Genomic DNA, 22,264 nt, shown 5'->3' with positions numbered 1-22,264 from the left:
TGTATCCAGTTTTTGCACCGAACATGTTCGCAAAATGTGCTAATTAATATGCAATATCATCCAAGGGATACTGGATGTTTTGACTTCAACTTTATTACAGTAACTGAATTATTTAGAGAGATGGTTTCAAGTAGTGTATGGTAAAGCAAACATTGCCACTCCAGCACAATAGAAGCCAATGTTTTGCACATGGTGTCCAATGCTCATATTCAATCTTAGGGGCATTAAAATGCATTGCCAGCACATTCAAAATGGTGGTGCTGCAGCTAGGACTTGAACTGGCAACTTCCAGCTTTGGGTGAGTTCCCGTTCCAAGCTGGTAGTAATCAGATTACTGCTTTTAACTCAAAGTGGAAATCCTGACAATGAGCTTATTTGTTCACTTTGGCAGTTACTTATACAAATGAAAGTGCAAAAAGAATATATTGCTGTTCTCTGTGTCCTACACACACCTGATTTATTAAAGCTCTCCAGGATGACCATCAGGGGAGAACCTGAGTGATCCAGAAAACCCAGAAAGCAATTCTTCAGGCCCAATGTGTTATTCTCGGGGCATCTATTTGGCACTCCCAGTTATCATCTTGAACTACAGAACAACTAAGCCTATATTGTGAGGGATTTGGTACTTTAGCCAAAACACTGGGATGAGCTGACACCTCCTAAATCATGTTGTCAGGTCACTGCAAGAAATTCAGACCCAGGTCCATTTGTGGCAGATTATTAGGAAATGTTCTGTACTTGCAGGGTATTTCAGTAATAAACATGGGAAATGTGCATGTGTGCAGAGATGTATTTCATATATACATCAGGCCACATAGGTAATACACAATGCAATGACACAAAGCATGGCTTTTGATTTTCTTTTTTTATTTTTCCATTTTTTGTTTAGTTTTATACATCCTGGATAACTGACAATGTAAAACTGTAAAAACCCTAAATACATGTCTCATCTGTAACTGAAGCAGCGAGAAATTCATCAACAACATGAAGGTCTTGACCATTTAATCCATTCACCCCAGCTAAAAGAGTGATCTCTCACATGTTAATTACACGGGACAGCTTCTGAACTCTGTTCAGTAATAAGTCTCCTTTCTTTATAGTCTCCTGGTACTGCCAGTTCTTGCTGTCCGGCCTGGAAAATAAAATAAAGTGTTACACATTAATGATGTTATCCAAAAAAAAAAAAAAAATTAAAAAACTGTATAAAATGTAGGATTTATGTAGGAGAAGGGTTACAGTAACCTGAATACAAAATTAAGTTGTTGAGGTATAAAAAACAATTAACCTATATTCCTGTTTGCTTAAGCAGACACCCCATCATCCATCACCCACAGAGATTAGTAGATTCCGTATAAATGTAGTTTCTGGTTATTTGAGAGTTACTATTAAAACTAGGCCTAACCATAAACTCTAATGACTTGATATTAATATGGAAATACACTGATTCGGACAAATAAAGGCAAACGTCAATTCAATCCATAGCCAATTGTTACCAGCCAGGTATAGGTTCTAAATACAGATGTTTTTGAGCACAGAGAACACAATTTTGTTTTTTGGAGTGTAAAAGCGGCTTTAAAGTATGATATAAGGCCAAGCTTCCTGTACTAGTCAATATCATTCAGCTGTGTAACATCTTCATATCTTTTAGGCCACATCCACTATTAGATGGAGCGGGAGTTTGGTTAAATGGGAATTTTGAAGTAACTTTTGATGTAACTTTCACCTGCACTTCAAAATACCCATTTAACGAAACTGCTAGCATTGTCATAGGGGTCTATTTAAAGCGGTAAATCACTGAAACATTCCCTGGTGGGGAATCAATAATGATTGAAACACAGACCTGGGAATGTTTCAGTAAATGCCAGATTCACAGCTGAAAAAAAAAACTGAAAACAACAGACCCCATAAGTGACAAACTGTTTGGAATCACACAGTCTAACTAAGCCAAATAATGTTTAAATAACGAGCCCATAATGCAGACCATTCACTCACAGGCGTCCTTAATCAAGCTTATAATTACCCCCCCCCCTTCTCTTCCCTTTTTGCCCTCAAGATTAGACCCTCCGAGTGAAATAATTTAATTGAAAGTTGTAGATGTGTATAAACAAAGCTTACCTGTTGGTTTCTACAATCCCGTTGACTTTGTCTATCTTGCAGTGCAGTCTACCAGCAGCTATAAACCTGGAGAGTTCCCTGGAAAGAAAACATTGAGAAGTGCAATTACACAAAGAGTGAGGTTCGTACAGAAAAGGCTTTCAGGATTGCTTAGGACTATTGCTAGAATTCCCTATACATGGAGTAGCAACCAAATGCACAGAAATAAACCACTGCGCTATCATTAGCCATTAATTGCTCAAATATCATTGTTCCCTTTGGCTAACATAGGCTGATCATGGACTGCAATCCCCTAGCAAAACTAGTCACACAGCTAGCCTCAACAATCAAAATGCCACCAAAGGAAATATCCTAAATTTGTGGGAGCCTCAAAACAGAACCTGGTGACAAAGCACCTGCTATGGCGAACTCCAGGCTCCATTCCAGCAACCGTTGTTAAGCAAGTTGGTCGTTAAGTGAGAAGCTTAGTAAAGAAGCATGCCGCGCATGTCAGCATCAAGTTCACAGACAGTCTGGACTCGTGAAGGAGGAAGGAAAATGGAAGGGGAGATGCTGCGTGACTGTACAGTTCTTGTACAGTGTACTCGTCAGAGAGACGGTCATAAGGGCGGGAGGTCAGTAAACAGGTAAGACATTAAATGAGCAATACCTGTATATACTTACAGAAAGTACACCAAGTATATGCCTGTATACACCACGACACAGCCATCCTGATTAATAGTGGTCAAATTAAAGTTATCTTAGATTTGTAATGCAATTAATACATTGTATGGCCAAAATTATGTGTCCCCCTTATAGAGCGTACAGTTAACAGTAGGGTATGCCAAGACATTTTGTGTTTATACTCTATGGAAAAAGTTTGGCAACGCTTCCTTCCTGTTCCATTATGACAGAGCCACACTGCACAAAGCCAGCTCCATAAAGACATGGTTTTGTGAATTTGGTAAGAAGGATCTTACAATATGTTTGAAGATGTGCAGACATATTAAAAAAAAAAAAAAAAAAAAAAAAAAAAAAAATGGTTTAGATTTCAAACAACTGCTGATTTGTTCAGTACTGCTCCGCCTAACAACATCACTCCCAAGAGCAGAAAAAAAAAAAAGCTCAGCATTTTCCCCAGCACTTTATGGCTGGGTGCACAACCCAGCACTTTTCAGTAACCACCCGGCTGTTTTTGGGTGGTTACTGAAAAGTTAGGTCACAATACAGGGACTGCCACCTACCTACAGAATCTTTCCACCCAGCTTAAAAAATGTATGGGAAGAACACTGAAGCTCTTGATAAACAATACTGCTCCATTAAAGGGTTGTTAGACTGGTGTACTATTGGACTATTAACCTTGGCATTTACATCTGAGAATTACTAGAGACTACAGGCAGGAACAGTGGGCTTTGACACAGGCTGCATACAAGGAAACCCTTTATGTAACACCAGCCCTCTATTTAATTGTCTGTGCAAACAACTATCTAGACAGAACACTGGCCTAGCAGCTTTGGTGTGAAGTCTGGAGAGCTTCGGAGATCAGCAGGAATGCTAAGAGAAACAAATGAAGAATTCAGGAACCATCATACTGAAACCACCGGTCCTCCCTGGGATTTTTTAAACAAAACACAAGAACAATGGAAAACATAAGCAAAACAGTAATTTTAGAAGAAGCAACTTACTACCCTAAACCTGTCGCACAAGATGGCAAGACAAAGAACTTACTGGTCTATGAATTCTACTCCAACACCGAAGGCTTCAGCCATGTAACTGAGAGTGAGCGACCGATAGGACTCCAGCAGCTGACTGTAGGCCTGGATTCTCATTTCACGCACATAGTACCGGTAATGAGGGGCAAACAGCCAGTCCTTCTTCAGTTCCTGTTCCACAGCAGCTGCACAAATTGGTAAAAAAAACAACACAACTTTATTAACATTATGCAAAGCTGTGTATTACATCTACATGGCATGGCAATGGTTTTTCGGAAAGAAAGATTTCTGAGTTATATACACAGTGGACCTGATTTATTAATGATCTCCAGGACTAGAGAATTTAGAAAAATTTAGGAGAACCTGGGAATTTCCAGCAAACCTAGAATGGATATGATCCAAGACAGGAAACATTGGACAGATAATAGCAAAATAAGGACAAAAAAAGGACAGTCAACCTTCTTCAGTCTTAGAGATATGTCTCCATTTGTTAAGCTTTTCCTCTTGCATTGTGTTCAGGGCAGCTCATTCATTTGAACAGATTGCCTAATGCTCTACAGCAGTTAGAAGATCACTGAATCACACGCTGGTGCTATTTTTCTGTTTTCAGTATACAGACCAAGACACCTGTACATTAGGATATGGTCCTATAGAAGGTCTTACCAAGTGACTGGAAGAAGACGGAATAGCGGCACTCATATAACGAGAAGAGATACTGTCGGACTGTGGGCAAACTGTGCAACACTTCCAGGATTTCTGCTCCTTTGATGACCTGAAATAAGAGCCACATCCAGTTACTTGTAAGCATCACATACCCAGTGTTAAAGGAACAGGTATACATTGGTACTGAAAGTCATGGAGGCCAGCACATACAAAACAAATAGCACCTTAGAAGTTAGAAACTCTTTACAGTTGTTAAGTTCTGTACTGAAATTGCTTACTCTGATTTCACTGCACAGTGTTAGCTCTGCTCTTTATGTGAATTAGAAGCACATATTATTTAGATAACTAAGAAAAATGCTGCGCCCCTTCCTATTCTTTAATATGTCTGTACTGCATAAAGAAAAAACTGGGACCCCAGTGATGGGTTTAAAATATTGTATTTGGAAATGTAACAGTGATCCTGCAATATGGAATCACAATTTGTCTACATGGCTTCTGAGACTTGAATAAGATTTGGGTTACGTGAACCCTTCATTAGTAATCCACTAAAAAACAGGCAGCACTTTACAGGGTCAATTAACAAGTGCAGTGTAACTCTTCCTATTGTGTCATCAGTTGTTGTTTCCATAAAAAAAAAATATCAGAAAGGTGCCTGCAGTGGGTGGGCCTGGGTAAAGCCTACCTAGATAACAAGTAGGTATTCTTAGGTAAGTTTTAAGGTAAGCTGAGTTTCCCGTGTACATCTCAAGGCTGAGTTTTTAAGTAGTTTAAAATACAATAATGAGATCGGCTGTGTATTACAGCAGCATTGCAGGCTTTACCTTCTCTCTGAGGTCTGGCCGGTCCAGAGCAATCATACTGACATAGACTGTATATGTGACAAAGGTCTTGTAATCCATCAGCTCGTAGGATGTAAATGTGGACACGGTATCCAGGAAGAGCTCTGCCGCTTGTTTGAAATCACGTATGGCCACACAGTACAGACCTTGGTAAACCTTCAGACGATTCCTGCGATCCCAGTCACCACCTTCTTCTATCAGGCTTCACAGACACAAAAGGAAAAATAAATCTTACCAAGGTGAATCAATATAAACTACCCAATGAAAGAACAGACTACATGTGGTAAAAACTGGAGGGGTGGTATAGGGCAAACTATAGGTTCACTGAGAAGATATTTTGAGCTACACATGTAATGGTCGTTCAGGTTAAAGCGTACCTGCGAGCCTTCTCTGTGTTCCGTGTAATCAGGTCATTATCCATGTAAAACAAGCCGATTCTCAGAAGGTAGAACACAATATCCAATCGATGTCCAAGAGCAACCGTTTTATCATAGGTCTTTCTGAAAGCTGTCAGTGCTCCCTCCTGCAAGAAGAAGAGTCAGTGTTACCTTAAAAATGTGCAGCTTCAGAGATCCAAGGAGTCACCTATCTATCTGAAAGGATTTTAATATATAAATAAATGTGATCAGCCTAGAGCAAGATCTTAATCTTACTTCATGTAAAAAGTAAATATCTGTACACAGTGCAGCTACACTTGTTCATTACATCTTCAGGTTTTGCTTCTGCTTGGTAGAGCTGCATTTTAATAAAGCTTTATTATTCCCTTTACAAGTCGGCTCAGTTAAAGTGTTCATCAACATTTAGTACCTCTTCAGAATATAAGAACATTTCCCTGTATTTTATCACTTAAAGCAGAACTAAAGTTCCATTTTGAGAATCCACAATCAGACAGGTAATTTCTGCATATAGGGACAGGTGATGTCCCTTCTGCAATAATCCCTCCGGGTATCTGGCAAAAAACTTAGATGCACATGTGTGGCGTCAATCTCAACGTCCCCTGCGCATGCCAGGAATAAGCAAGCTACCGCGCAGGAGTTATGTCATCCCAGCCAGGCCAATTAAGATGACCCAAGATTGTCTATAGGAAGAGAAGAAGGAATAAGATGGTTTTGCCCTGGAGGTACAGAAAAGAAGAGACTGTTGATGTGGCAGAAGTATAGCGTGAGCTTCCTTTCTTAAAGTGTACCTAAACTCAGAATTTTCAGTTTACATAAAAGGGTAGGCAACTCTTTAATTTAAAGTAAAAAAATCTGTTTGTGTGTTTTTTTTTTTTTTTTTTTGTTTTTTTTTGTTTTTTTTTTTAAGTGCAACACCCTTTTTTTTTTCTTTTTTTTGCTTAGTCGATCAAGAATAAATAGGAGCGCAGAGCCTCCTGGGATACCTACGTCACCCGGGAGGCTCCTGGGAGGCTCCTCTGTGCATGCCCAAGCATCTCAGTGCATGTGCAGAAGGAACCCTTTCATCAAAAAGGAAAAATTGCCGATCTCTCGCATGCACGCTCCTTTGCGCCGGCTCGAAGACGGATACCGGGAGGATGCAAGACCTGATAGAAGAAACCCCCCCTGACGGATCGACTGCTCTGGGGGATTTAAGGTAAGTGTACTTTTTTTGTTTTGGGTTTACTTCCTCTTTAAAAACCATGGTGCATTATCTGTTCTGAATTCCATAGCATAGAATGCCACAGCCCTGCCTGATTCTCTTTTGATAAATTACAAAGAACATACCACACTTCATCTGTAGCTGTCCATAATCTCTTCCCATTTCCAAATCCCTAAATTATCAGCTTTAAAGCACCCACTTTACCCTGAATGGCCAAGGTGCCCCCAAATCTGTAAATTGTACAGGTTTGTGAAACATGAAGGCCTACAGTAACTAAACTGCAGCTGCAACGATTCTTGTAACGCAACACGTTTTTTACTACAACAGCCAAGCATTCATTTAAAATCCATATATCCAGATATTAATGCACTTGTGCCTTGTGAGGATCAATGTGAGCCCTCAATGTGCTTTCTTCAAATGTCCCAAACCATGCCAATAAAACCTTAACATTGAAAGTTGCCTGGGGATTTTATTTTCTCTTAATTTGGAACAGTCAGTTTTAGGAAGGACTGTGGTCATTTTTCAGCTTTCATAGGACAAGAAACACATCAGAGCTACAAAAAGGACGCTTGGCCCGGCAGCTCACCTTGTCACCGATCCTGCACAGGTACTCTGCTCGTGCCATCATTGCATCTCTGATCTCACTCTCGCCCAGATTCTTATCAGCATCCTCCAGCACATCGTCCAGCCTCTTCAGCTCCTCCTCGTTCGCCTTCTTCATCTTATTCAGCAGGTCTGAATCTACCTGCCATTCCAGCTGCTTGCAGAGAGCCTCATAATAAGGAGCCATGTCTGGAAAACAGCAAGAAATCCATTGGTCAGTAATATTTTTTGGAGCAATCTAATAAACTCTAAATATCTGTTAGTAGGTGCTTGAAGCAGGACTGGGCATCAAAGAAATATGGCAGCTCTCCCTGCTAACTTCAGAAAATGTGATCTCTGCATCTGTCATGCTTATGCCCTGGTTTCATTTCTCTAAGCAGTTTTCTCTCCAGCACCTATTAGCTGGGTGCACCAACCGGCACATTTCAGTAACCACCCGGCTGTTTTTGGGTGGTTACTGAAGAGTTGGGTCACAATACGGGGCCTGCACTGGCCTACAGCTTCAGCTGGGTTGAACGTTCTCTACGTTACAAGCGCCCCAACCAAGCATGCAGGTAAGATCTGCTGATTTATCTTGCATGGACTTTGTAAAGCAAGCCTGAGCTTTGCCAATGCAGGGATAAGCAACAGGTTCACTTTAATACTGGATTCACCCGCCTTTCACTCTCATTAGCCCAATTAGTCACCAGGAAAGGAGGAGGGTGGTAGCGTTGTTACCCTTGTGTTGGCTGTCCTTGCTTGCAGTGCTTTTACTGGAAGAGTTGAGCCCTGGTCTGTCCCTTCCCAGACATATATATTAGGATATGAGCAGAGCTATGACATGGATGACCCAACAGAGGGGGAAGGGGAATGCTTCACATCTGCAGCACTCATGTCTTTGTGATGATCAGGGGTTTCCATATCTTATGGTCTTATATCTAAGCTGGGGGTATTACCGGCATCAAGGGAATATCTCAGAAGCTGGGTGGGGTATCGATGAGGGCTGGGAGGTAGAAGGGCATAGGTGGTAAAAAGTTGAGGGTGAGGAATGGGTCGGGTAAAGTGATGGATGGGGGAAAGGGTTAGGGGTGGGGTAATATAGGCCATAGAGGGTGCAGTAATGATCAGCCCCTGTGGGGTAATATAGGCCATAGAGGGGGCAGTAATGATCAGCCCCTGTGGGGTAATATAGGCCATATTGGGGGCAGTAATGATCAGCCCCTGCGGGGTAATATAGGCCATATTGGGGCCAGTAATGATCAGCCCCTGTGGGGTAATATAGGCCATATTGGGGCCAGTAATGATCAGCCCCTGTGGGGTAATATAGGCCATAGAGGGGGCAGTAATGATCAGTAGGTAAATGGAGGCCATATTGGGGTAATTATCTGCCCCATGGGGTATTACAACCCCTAACACCCCCTCCTCCCCCTGTGTGTTGGCCTGGCCTCATTATCCCGCTGTCTGGGCACGCTGGGCCCTGTAGTCCCCGGCAGGTGCTGTCAGTGTTCTCCCCCACTCACTGTTCTGGGTGACGGCCTCCATGAGTTCAGCGCGGAGCCTCGCATCGCTGCGGGTGTCAGGCAAGCCGAGCAAGAATTTGAGCTGAGCAATGCGGAGGTCGGGGTTCTTGGGCAGCCCCTCTTCTTCCAAATTCTCTAGCGGCATCTCTGCGGCTCCCGGGATCTGCTCTGTCACCGCTTCCGCCGGATATGGCCGCTAACAATGCGGACCGGCTCTCTACTACAGCGACACCTACTGCAGCCCCGGGGAACCGAACCTAAGGCCTGGATACAGCAGCGACACCTGCCGGAGGAGACATTACAGTGCAGCTTGGAGGATATAGCGTCACCAGTTGGAACGGAAGCCCAGCCTCTGCTTTTGAGCGCTCTGCGACACAGCGACACCTGCTGGCCACAGGTGAGAATAGCCAAAACACCCTGTATCCAGGGAGTACGGTATTACTGGCCTGGGGTGATTGAAGCATAGAAGCAGAACAATTTTTATGCAAACACTCTGGAATTGTAAATTTAGTTTGTTCTGTGATGGATAAACTTTAGTTGAGCCTGACAATTTGGCGATTGATTATTTTTCCCGTTGCTGGGGGGGGGACATTCAGCACATGGTATGTGAAAGAACCAATCCCAAGTTAGGGGTGTTTGTCTGCTTCAACCAATCAGTGAAGGTATTACTCATTGAGGTAGGCTGAGGCAAATATATAAATACCTGGGGAGAGCAATGAGTGAGTAACCAAGTAAACTTGTGTGGTGTAATCCTGAGCCCTGGGACTGCCCCAAGGGCCTATGTGGGGCCTAATATTATTATTAATAATAATAATAATATAATAATAAACGGGAATTATACAGCCTATTTGGAACGTGTTCTGGGAATGCTGAAAGTTGAGGCCTTGGGGGTCTCCCAACTAAAGAATTTGATACTGAACTTAGGATGTCAAAGCTGTGTCAACCCGGGGGGCAGTCCAGGTATCAGCATGTGTTTACATTCTTGGCAAAAGAACTTTTGGGTAGCACAATCCTCTAGGAGAATAGACGGCCAGAAATTACGGTGCTGAGAGGGTTATTAGGATGCTTTTTACCCCTCAAGATATGAGATTTTTGGGGCATCCTGCACCCTTTCTTGTTCTCCTGTACTCCACACAAAGTTAACAAAAAACCCTAAGAAGGTCTGAGAGAGACGGAGCCCAATTTATTTACAGGTAAAATCCACCAACTCCCTAAGGTGTGACTACATAGGAGGTTGCAACTTAACCTCCTGGGCGTTTCACTGATGTCTGGATTTCTGTACCAAAAGGGGTACACTGTTTTTCATGAAATTCTTTTTTTTAAATTGTAGGCCTGTAACTTATAGAAATATGTTCAAACAAGGGTCTAGTAGAGATCCTGAATATAATAAAGTTTGAAAAACACAATCATGTAAAAAACAATTAACTACTTTAATAAAAGTAAATGAAAGACACAAAAATCAGCTTAATCAAGAATACATAAATAAATTAAAAATATTGAAAATGCATGATGTGTTTTAGGCGTTACCACCACCCTCATCATCTTCCAGTAAGGCTGGAGGACCAACTGGACAAGATGGAATATGAGGAAAAGGAACTACAGGTAGTTCCCGGGTTAATAACATCCAACATACGGGCCCCTCCTAGATATGATCAGGGTTTTCCTGCTCGCTCCTGTGCAAGATGGAGGCTTGAAGGGGGGAGGGGCGGTTTGCATGACTTGAAAAAGAAATCTTTTGCTAAACACAGCTGAGGTTGTGGATGATCCTAGGGTTACGTACACACGTGCAATGGTTCTTGTCTGATAATCGTCTCAGGGCTCAGTTCCACTTAAAGTTCCATTGTACAGCCCTTGTGTGCCTTGGTAATGGAGGCCATCATTACAGTTGTTGGTATCTGAAGAGCAATAGGCAGGTGTAATCTATTACTTCTGTCCTTATCCACCAACTGCACAGAATTTTTTCACATGTGCAGATTTGTGGCATAATTTCCATTGGCCATCCCACATTGGAAAAAATCTTGCACTATTATGAGTGATGAGCAGGATAGATTATAGGATGGGATTGCTCCATTAGCCCCATTCTGTATAGGCAGGGCTCATGATTGCAGCTTACTTTCATGGCACTTATCACATGTCGAGTAGGGCTTAGGTTGTCAGTCTGCCCTGCAAGTCTGGCGGGAGAGAACTATGGCCTTTGGGTCATACTAACCAGTGGGATCTTCCTTCCACAAAGCCCTAACATTGTTCCTCAGCAGGTTCTTGAAGCAATGGAGTCACCTCATTCCTTATATGTCAGGAGCCTTAACCTCCCTAGCAGTTCATTTCTTTACGGTTTTATATTTCTAAAAGTGGTATATTGTTTTTCATGAAAACTTATTTTACAGTATAATATAATAGTATGAGTATAATAAAGTTTGAAACACAAAATCATGTAAAAACAATAAATTGAATAAATTAAAAACTCTATATATTTAAAAAAAATGTTTAATTTTTTTAAATAAAAAAAAAAAATACACATAATACTCAAACTTTTATATATACTGTAAAATAAATTTTCTTGAAAACAATGTACTGCTTTTACACATATAAATCCAATGCATTGCATTCAATACAGCTATTTTGTATTGAATGCAATACAAATGGATTTTGAATTTCCCGCCCCGCCTTGCCGGCAACGTATACACGCACCAACGTCACCGGGAACTCCCCAGTGACTCATCGGATGAAGAAGCCAGCCAGAGGAAAAAGAAGACGGAGATCGCGACGATGGATGACGCGGGACGCCAGGGGATCAGGTAAGCGCACTATTTACTTCCATAGGTTTACATACCCCGAGTGTGACTCAGGGTTACCACTTTTATCAACTTTTTTCCACCCCGAGTCACACTCGGGGTTACTGCTAGGGAGGTTAAGACCCATGAGGATTTTTTGGCACAAGGCTATTTTATATTCAGGACCAAGTGATATGCCCCTGCCCAATGTTCTTTTCTTGTGTGTACCTGGTCTGTACACTTTTTTGTGTACCTGGTGTGTACATTTTTTAATGAATTGAAACACATGAACTTGGAAGAATTTCTTCCAGGGAATGTTTCAGTGAATGACAGATTGCTTTATACATAGAACCCTAAGTGGTTATAAACTGCAGTATAGAAAATCCAGGTCTTGTGTCCTGGCAGACTAAAATATGCTTTGTGTGCAAAGTTTTGTAAATTTTGGAACAAGGTAGACAGAAACTCAAATCCTTTGGTGTATAAATCGGCTTCCAGTTTTATATTTCTTCTGTGTATTTACCTGTTTGGCTGGAATTCAGCCATGGCCATGGAAACGCCATGGAAAGATGTAATCCTCTGATCATTAGTAGGCTTTGTGGACCCATAGTGGTGGAGAATGTAAATTAAAAGTGCTGCCCCTAGTGATCATGCCTCTTTAGGCCTTGGTGGTATACATGTGTTGTGTATGCTCAAATAGGGTTAGACTCCACTAAGCCAGTCCTATATTTAACGATGCTCAATTTTCACCACAGCATACTATGCTCACCATAAATCCCCATTTCTTTTTTGTGCCCCTCTTTCTCAAGCCACAAAGCTGTATAAAAAAGATCCTAAACCAGAAATCAAGGTACAAAACAGGATTAATATAGCATCAACATATTATGCAGCTCTGTATAATAAATAGGGGTTGCAAATCACAGACAGATACAGACAATGACACAGGAGGAGGAGAGGACCCTGCCCAGAAGAGCTTCCAATCTAAGAGAGTTTTCACTTGCCTGTTCTTATATCTGAAATGTCCAAATCCAGCACTTTTAAGCATCAGGAGTGGACTTCACAGATGATCCTGAAAACCCAGGAATGGATAAACTATGGCTAAAACTCCCCACTTCCAAGTGCTAGTCTGCATACGGGGGGAGGAAAGGGGAACCTTGGCATAATTATACTAGGGTACAGACAAGTAGGGTGTCATTTATCTGTCCTCCCCTCTCCTTCGAACATTGTGTTCAGCACTCCATTCCTTCTTCTTCCACTGGAGGAACTGGAAAAACTTTTCCAGCAACAAAAATCTGATGTGTGTACATAACCTATGGGAGAGCATTGGGAAAATAGAATAAATAATTACAAGGCTACATACCTCCCAACATACCTGGTTTATAGGGACTGTCCCTCTTTCTGATTCAAGTTCCCTTTTTTTCTTTGTTTATGTTTTCATGGTTCGTAAAATGAGGAAGTAGCAGGGGTTTGGCATTTGTCTACATACAGACTCTCTGTCCTTCTCCAAAAGTTGGGTGAAATGGAGATTGGTTGGATGTAAATAGAAACGGAGGAAGAGAGAAATAGTAAGAGGGAGAAAGGAAGAAAAGGTTAGGTAGAGAGTAAGGCTACCTACACGTTAGATGATTCTTGTCCGAAAATCGCTTCATGGCTGATATCAGACGTGAATCTGGCACGTGGTTCATGCTTGTCGTTCGTCAAAGCTCCTTTGTGCATCGTTGACATTCTGAAGTATCCTTTCCAAAGACAATTATTTCACGTGTGTACATAGCCCAAGAGATGGGGATTTAAGCTACCTACACACGGCAGATTTTTATCGCCCGATAATCGGCATTGGCCAAATATCGGGCGAAAATATGCCGTGCGTACAGTTGGTGTCGTCCATCGTCCAAACGACCGTCCTGCCGGATCCACGAACGATGGACGACAGCCGATCCTAATGAAAGGGAAGGGGGAGAGCGCGCAGCAGGGTGCCGCTCCGTCACTCTCCCCCTCCCCTCTCCATAGAGCATGAACGGTGCTGTATGTACAGCACCGTTCATGCATCGTGCAGTCCCTTGTCGTTGGAAAGGATCGTGAAAGATCCTTTCCAACGACAAAAATTGCAAGTGTGTACGCAGCTTTAGGCTTACCAAGGTTGATGTTCACCTTGCAGGGGATAATCTACTTAGTTTAAAGAATGTGGTGATAATTCACTTTGCAAGGACTACCCAATCACATGCAAAGAAATCTTAAAACCATGATTTTTCCTTGCACATGATTGGAGGGTTGGAGCCAGCAGAGCTTCATCCTATTGACTAAACTATGTGAAATATCCTAGCACAGGGATTATCTACATTGCTATGTGAACAGTTTATATTTCTTTAGTAAATCAACCCCAATAAAAGATGAAGACTGTATGGATAGAATCTACTTTTTTCTCTGACTAGCAGGGGGCACTGTATAACAGCATTCAAACTCTTGTTCTCTCACTTGACATTGAATATAGAAATTTGTCACGTTTCCCTGATAACCAAGGCTGTTCGATGCTACACTTTGCTCTGCAAGAACGTGTTCTTGCATTTCTTTTGTCATGTATTGTGTTTTTCCAAGATACCAGTAATCTGAAGATTCACAAAGGCAAATTGACTGAAATGATAGCATTTAACAATGCTGGGTATTGCCGCCATGGCGAGGAGCATTGAGTGGCTGGAAATTTGTGTAAATCAGCCTGTACGAAAATACACTGATGAATATGTAATGTCCGCCCCTTCACACTGGAACATTTGTTATAACAACCGAGGCATGCAATCCTGTGTGAGGGGGCGAATGTTCCCAAATTTAATGTAATCCTAGATATTTGTGGAGAAAACAAAGCATGTTGTCAGGGATGGAACCAAGAAAGAGGTGAAGTGGCTTTGTGGGGAAGGGAGCAATTTATTTTGGGGTGCGTCATGATGCTAGATTTAAGGTGTGGCCTTGTAAAGAAGAGAGGAGTTTATAGTGGAGATGGGACTTTAAGCGGACCTAGCATCAAGTATATTTTTCATTTTAAGTGCATGCATGTTCAGTAATGTGCAACACTAAAAGATCCAGATATTTGTTGTGTTTCCTGTAAATTACAGAACCACCCAACAATGGAAAAAAAAACAAAAAACATCATTGTTTATGCATCATCTATGGTCAGCGTCTACTTCCTAGAGGTGCTGGCTCAGAGATGACATGAACATGTAAATCCTGGTGCCTGTGCAGTTCATGGATGTTAGAATTAATTATTCTAACAAGGACCGACCCTCTGCTGCAGGGATTTGAGCTTTCATAGTGGACATGAGCTTTCATGTCATGTCGGAGTGACAGGTTACAATGCATAGCCAGGCACAAGTGCATAACTTTGCACATAACCATAGGCATGGGCTGTTGTTGCAGTTGTTTGCACATCTTTGAGCATACACAAATGTGTAGGCACATTGTGCAAATAGTATCTCCTTGGATGCACACAGCCAATCACTCCTAGATTGTAAGCTCTTCAGGACAGGATCCTCTCCTCCTGTGTCACTGACTGTAATTTGCAACCCCTTTTTAATGTACAGCACTGCGTAAAATGTGGGCGCTATATAAATCCTGTTTATTAATAAGAAAGAACAGGCACCAAAAGGCCTATTTAAAGCTCCAGACTTAAGCTGTAAGTTGGCGATATATCCTAAGCTTCTGCTCTTGTAAACCCAAACATTTGATCTTGCTGCTGCTCACCTGTTAGTGGCCCTGCTTGTCCCCTGATCACAGCTTTCTTCTGCTCACATGTAGCTAACTCAGCTGGTCTCTTCACTATGGGTTGCTCCTGCTCACCTAATGTTGACCCAGCAAATCTACTGACTATTCTGTTCTGCATCCTCCCTATGGTCACCTGTCCAGGACTGATGGCACCAATGCCACTCTATGCTCCATGTTCCCTGTCTACACTCCAGAGTACAGCCTTAAAGTGCAAGAGAGACCTCCACTTTGATTTCCAGCCAAGTATGTGATACAGAGCTTTTCTCCCCATACAAGGCAACGGTAATGAAAAGCAGCTTAGACCAACCTGATGTGGCATAGAAGGGGATCATGTGCAGGTAAAAAAGTTGTTCAGATATACAACTATATTAACTGGCTTTTAAGTATATAAAAATAATATGAATATGAAACCCTTTTTTTCAAAAGTGACCTTTATTATGAATGTTGCAGCCAGACTCATCCATCCTTCCCACTACTCTTCTTCTGCTGCTTCACTTTGAATTTCCCTTCATTGGTTTCCATTTCACCTTAGAATCAAATTCAAGCTCCTGTGCTTTTCCTTCAACTCCCCCCACAGTTCTTGTCCCACTTACCTTTCTGACCTGGTAAAAAAAAAATACATCCCTAGCTGCTCTCTTCGTTCCTCCAATGACCTACTAAAGTCTTCCTCACTCATACTCTCTCCACACGCAGGGCTCCCAGACTTTTCTGGAGCTGCCCTGACGCTGGAAAGGTCTTCCTCATCCTATTCGGCTTGCTCCTACTTTCTGTTCATGTAAAAGAGCACTCAAATCCCATTTTATCAAACTTGCCTACCCGTCTTCTCCGTCTTATAAACCGTCACTACTTCCCACCTCCACATATCTCCCCTCCTATTGTGTGTTACTTCCTCCATCTCCTAGATTGTAAGCCCTTCTGGGCATGGCTCTCCTCCTGTGTCACTGTCTGTCATTTGTTACCCCTATTTAATCCACAGTGCTGCGTAATATGTTGGCTCTATATAAATCCTGATTATTATTAATATTAATAATAATAATAATAAGTCTCTTCTGCAGCCAAACAAACTTACCTACCCGGTCACCATCTTTTTTGCAATATTTTTCATATGCCCCAACACAGAAGAACACATAGCTCTTTGGCCCAGACACCAAGAAATGAATGGCCACCTTTTCCACTTTATGTAACAAGACCTAAAACCTGAACTTTGCCACACATCATTTATAAAAAGCCTGAGGAACACTGCGCTAAGATGTAATGTGCACAAATCTGCCAGATTTTCTGGTTTCTACAGCCAGACCCAAGTTATGAAAGCTTTTTCTGAAAACTGATCAGCTTTGCGATGCAATCCTTTCTGCATTTTTGGTTTCAGATATTACTAAGGCAATTTTTTCCTTCATATATGTTTAAATACAACTGTTCAGAATGCCAGAAAGAATTATGTATTAAAGAACCTCTGTTGCTAAAATACAAAAAAAAAGTGGAAGATCTCTGTGAAAGAAGATATTTTCAACTTACTTTTCTGGGTGCAATTTTGTAAAACATTCACTCTGGAGCTGATCAAAGCCCCCAAAGAATATCTACAGAGGTATCTGTCCTTCACTGTGCTAAGTAGTTCCTTCTATTGGCCGTATCCTGTACTGATGGGCTAAGCAAGAGGAACCAGAGAGCACTGGAAATATGTCGGATGTATCCAGAAATCCTACCTTAAACTGATATTAATCAAACTTCCTTTAAAACACAACTGAAGTGGTGCACTGCATTGAAAAAACTTTAAGAGGAACACAAACAAAATGAACAAGGTGAAAGATGAAACCTGATCCTATGCCAGCTCAGTCACTAATGACTACCATTTGTTTCCATAGACAACATTTAATTCTCGGTCTTCCCTGTCCCCACCAATTAATCTGCAGCAATTTATTACTATTGGCATCAGGCCTAGCAGGAATGAACAAGGTGCAGTCCACCATATCTGAAGGAAATGACCTTCAATAGTAACACGTACACCAAACCACAGCTATCAATTTAAATTACCATTATCTGTTGTCTACAGAACCCTCTTTAATGTGAACCAGGAGGCATTACAGTTTTATCAACAGTGATCATTGGATTGCAGTATTGAATAAGCCCTGAGCCGCCAGCTTTTTAAACCTTCCTGCCTAGAAGTGGATAACCTGACCTGATCAATGACTATTGATCAGTAGGACAATACAATGGAGTGTGCTTCTGTCCGTCATCAACTTATTGCTCGCCCGGTGGAAGAATCCTTTCAACCTTAAAGAATGAAATATTAATAGAAAGACAGTGCAGCGGGCAGATGGGACAACAGGTATCCCAGCATGGGCACAGAAGGGATATTTTTAGTACGCAATCCAAATAGGAAAATTACCTGCAGTGAGAGCACAGATAGATTGCACACTGAATAAGCCAGCCGCAAACCCACTGAGCGTGTCTAATTGTGTCTGTGTTTAAATGTATTCCGCACAGCTATTTGTATTCTGCAATATTTGCTAAGGAAGAAGGAAAGCATTCCTATTATCAGCCGGGGACAGTACTTACCAGCTGTTTGGCTAAAGCAGATCCTAAAACCAAACCTTTTAGAAAGAATCTTAGATTACACCACATTGTTTTTAAACAATACCAAAGCTGCCCAGAAGGCATACATTGTAATTTTAATGTGGTTAAAAGGAAAGTATTTAGACTGTACAGTGCCCAGATTGCCAGCATTTGCCTTGCAGATGTAGGGAGCCGAGTTTATAGCAGCCATATATATCTCAGTGCTACTTCTGAGGGCTTTTGGCATCAGTCTTGTTGCAATTTCTGATACTTTTGACAACGGATCAAAGGTTAGGGGTTGGTGGTTAGGGTTAGGATTTGGCTACATGTTCAAGAGACCCTGTCACCAGACTAATAATTTCAACAACAATCTTCCCAAAAAGTCATATAGTTACCAATTAAAAGGCATGTTATTTATCTGTAAAGCCTACCTTGTGTGGGCATATAAAAACCATTAGATTGCTGCTGGGCTTGAATGTGATGTCAGCAGCCCCAGCCAGTTCAGAGCTTTGTGACATCTTATAATATTCCCGTTCTCTCCACCACTCCACTACATAAAAAGAATATTTAGAAGTGGAGAGCAAAGAGGGGGGTATTTGTAGTAAGGAACAGACTTTTCCTAAAGTAGTCAAATTTTAGAGATTAAATACTATGCACAATGCCTGGGTTCACACCTTTATTTTTATTAATAATATTATTATTAATAAACAGGATAAACAGCGCCAACAAATTACTCAGCACTGTACACCTTTTCATTTTTTTCTGTGCATCAATGCACAATTTAATGGGTTTTCATGTGTTTTTGGTTGGGTTCTGTCAGCAAATTAAATCCAATCTTTTAGGGAAAAGGCTGGTTGCACTAAAATGCACAACAAATGCATTTTACATACGTTTGCATGCACTGCCTTTAAAATAATGAGGTCTTTAATGCATTTTACCACACAAAAAAATGCACCTGAACCATTTTTTGGCAAAACGTGGCAATGCAGTGCACAGGTGTGGATTATCGCTGGAAACATTGGGAAAATGGAAAATTGTTGTCATACTTACTGTACCTGAAATTTTCCTTTCCTGTAAACTCCTCCTGACAGCATGCACAAATGGGTAAGTTCTGCCCCTTGCTCTCCAGAGGACCACTTAACCAAAGCTATAAAAGTAACCTCCCTCTGCCCTGCAAGTGTTCTGTAACAAGCTCGCGACAGGATAAGGGAGGGAAAAATGCTGTCAGTAGGAGTTTACAGGAAAGGAAAATTACAGGTAAGTATGACAACAATTTTCCATTTTCCTGACACTCCTCCTGACAGCATGCACACATTGGATGTAGCAAGCAATAATATAAAGGGAGGGAAGAAAACAACAAAATTGCCACAGAAACAAAGTTACTTTTTTAGAAAAAAACATCTGCCAAATGGAAGCCCCAAGGTGGCTAAAGCTCTAACCTATAAAGCTAAACGAATGTTGGAAGACTTCCAGCTGGTTAATTACAGATCACTTTAGTAGATACTTCTGTAAATGTAGTCTAAAAGGTTTCCCCTTCCCTAGTTGAATGTCTTCCTGCAACAGAATCAAGCCCTCGTGATGTAAGCATTCCACATGGCATTAAAACCCTAGGATGCAAAAACTGTCAAAGATACTGCTGTGCTCCATAAAGGACTGCTAGAGCTGACTACAACATTCACAAATGTCAAATCATTGTTTCTCTGAAGGTAAATGGAGAAAATACTCCTCATTTGCATGAGAACTTTCAGAAAATGAGTGTCTCTGAGGAATTAGTTCTTAGTTGGAGTGATACACAGGATACCCCTTAAACAAGACATTCAATGATAAATGCATTGACATTTCAGGTGGATAGGTGCAATCTGGCTCCTTTCCAAGAGCGTGCATAGTTTTGAAACCTTGCTTGTCATGGTCACAGTAAGTGAAGAATTTCATCTTCCAAGTCCATTTTCCTATTGAGCAGACCTAGACTGGATGGAAGTGAAGAAAATAATTACTTTACTGAAGGCTTCAATTTCACAACTGCTTTAAAAAACTGTCACCGCAAAAGACGTTCCACCCACTTGGTGGCTGTGGGAGTTGGCACTTGGACCTAAACAAGTTGACCCCGAGTTCCTCATCCAAAGCTGAATGCAAAACATTCTGGAACCTGTGCTGGTGATGGGTTAACCAAGAAAACCCTTCATTCTATTACAATAAAAACTTTCTATATATTGTGGAATCTATTTATAGATGTTTGTAAGCTTTGAGCATATCTCCCACCACAGAGAATAACGAGATGCTTGGAGCCTCTGCCTTCCAACAAGTTGGCAAAATTCAGTCCCGGCAGTCAGGGATAGAATGCTGCTAACAGCCTTGGAAAAGTTATTCTTGGCAAGAAAGAATAAAAGAAGTAGCCATCATAAAAAGGGTTACACCTTTCCAATGTCAGCCAAGGGGAAATAATTACCATTGCTTTTTCTGAATCCTTCAGAAGACCTCACAAGGTCAGTGCTATTGGTTCTAAAATTTAGGGAAACAAATCAATTTCCTCGTGCCAGAGTCACGGCCAGTTTTTGCTGGCACTTGAGCATAACTGGAGATACAAGCAGGTCTATCAACTTGAAAAACTGTGTCTGCCCAGAGGCCACTTGTGGTTGAGAAATTATCTGCTCATATGATCACCCAACAGATTTTAGGCTGGTGGATAGGAGACAGAAAAGTTGAAATGTTTCTTTGTCCATGAAAAACAAAAAACCTGACTGTGACTTGATGGGAATAGACAATCTTTGTTCCACTTTGTCTGGTAATGTAGAAGATGTGACCTGCATAAATATAATAAAATAATAATAATAATTCCTTCGCTGGCAGTGTCGACCCCTCAAACTCTTTGAGCCCACACCATCATATGTACCACTTTGTACGAAAGCAAAGGTGTTCTAGATTTCACTGTAATGAATGTTAACCCCAAATTCCTGTTCCCTGCATAGGCTTTAACTGACTCTTCTGATAGCTCACCAGAGTCAGTATTTGCAGAATTGTCTTCTTGTGACTCTCCATTTGGTTTTGGATATAGGCTGACTTCCTGAACCACAGCAAGGTTATCGTTGTGACAACGGTTTTATCAAAGATCTTTGGAGCTGTGGAAACACTGAAGGGTAGACAGGTGAACTGGAGGTGTTTAAAATATAGCAGATGGGAAGAATATCTGGTGGCATTCCATAATTGAGACAAGCCTGTAAGCTTCTGCTAGATCTATCCAATCATCCATTGAGCCAGACAAATAACTGCCAAGGTCATCTGCAAAACTATCATATAAAACCTTTTAGTGTGAAAGAGATTTAAATCCTTCAGGTCCAGAATTAACCTAAACCCATCAGGTTAGGTCTCCTTACTATGAAAAGTTTGGAATAGAATCCTCTTTTTTGCTCCCCTATTGAAAGCATCACTACTGCTTGTCCCATTCCTTGCACATAAGATAGAAGCGCATTGCACTTCTATTAATCTCCTGGAACTGTTATTTGAATGTACCAGGATCTCGGAGAGCCTGACAAAAACTCAATACGGTAACCTTGTTACCTGACTGAAATCACACAGGGTGTCCTCATGTTTTTCTAAATGCTGGAAACCTGGACAATCTTGTTTCTATCTTTTTTTTCAATAATTTTTTATTACATTTTAATTTTACATAAAAAAATTACAAAGCTGGAATGATACAATACAGACATCCAATATTGATAATCAACACAGTTTATTATTTTGCAGAAAATACTGTGAATAGGAACAAAAAAATGCGATGCCATTCACGCACTTAACAGAAACAATATAAACCAAATCAACAGTACAATACAGTTGTGGCACCTCTGGCCTCTTAACTAAACAAAAAAAGGACTGAGAACCCAGGACACATATCACCCCCTCTACCAGTTGTACAGCGTTACCAGCCATTCAGAGACATCTGGGGTACGGAGGGCACAGAAAACTGGATCCAGGGATCCCACACAACTGAGAATCTCTGATATGAATCCGTGAGGCAACTCATTAATTTCTCATTAATCAACATATTATCCAATCATATTTCCATCTTTGACGTCTGTATGGATACACCCTTAAAAGACTTTCCCTTAGGCTTTCCCTTTTTAGACTATCTGACTACAGAACTTAGGATTTTTAACAAACTTTAACAAACTTCTTGAATGGAAATCTCT

At 41.2% G+C, this 22,264-nt stretch overlaps 1 protein-coding gene across 1 annotated transcript; it reads right to left on the bottom strand.

Annotated features, from left to right (window-relative positions):
* Positions 1 to 846: 846 nt before the first annotated feature.
* Positions 847 to 9,227, bottom strand: PSMD6 (proteasome 26S subunit, non-ATPase 6). The gene is made up of 8 exons (XM_072420815.1): positions 9,010 to 9,227; positions 7,494 to 7,699; positions 5,686 to 5,831; positions 5,291 to 5,510; positions 4,470 to 4,578; positions 3,823 to 3,991; positions 2,116 to 2,193; positions 847 to 1,132 (listed from the first exon to the last, which is right to left on the bottom strand). The coding sequence occupies exons 1-8, from the start codon at positions 9,152 to 9,154 to the stop codon at positions 1,036 to 1,038; spliced, it is 1,170 nt and encodes a 389-aa protein (XP_072276916.1). The 5' UTR covers positions 9,155 to 9,227; the 3' UTR covers positions 847 to 1,035.
* Between the last annotated feature and the right edge of the window lie 13,037 nt (positions 9,228 to 22,264).

The sequence above is a fragment of the Pyxicephalus adspersus genome, chromosome 8 (assembly GCF_032062135.1).
Source record: "Pyxicephalus adspersus chromosome 8, UCB_Pads_2.0, whole genome shotgun sequence".
In the NCBI taxonomy this organism is placed as follows: domain Eukaryota; kingdom Metazoa; phylum Chordata; class Amphibia; order Anura; family Pyxicephalidae; genus Pyxicephalus; species Pyxicephalus adspersus.
The sequence above is the reverse complement of the archived record's forward strand: the minus strand, read 5'-3'. Positions and strand labels throughout refer to the sequence as shown.

Coding starts and splice junctions, on each gene's coding strand:
- PSMD6 (XM_072420815.1), bottom strand. CDS start 9,154: ATGCCGCTAGAGAATTTGGAAGAAGAGGGGCTGCCCAAGAACCCCGAC. Junction 4,579..5,290: donor GGCCAGACCTCAGAGAGAAG/GTAAAGCCTGCA, acceptor CTCTTATTTCAG/GTCATCAAAGGAGCAGAAAT. Junction 1,133..2,115: donor GGGATTGTAGAAACCAACAG/GTAAGCTTTGTT, acceptor TTTATTTTCCAG/GCCGGACAGCAAGAACTGGC.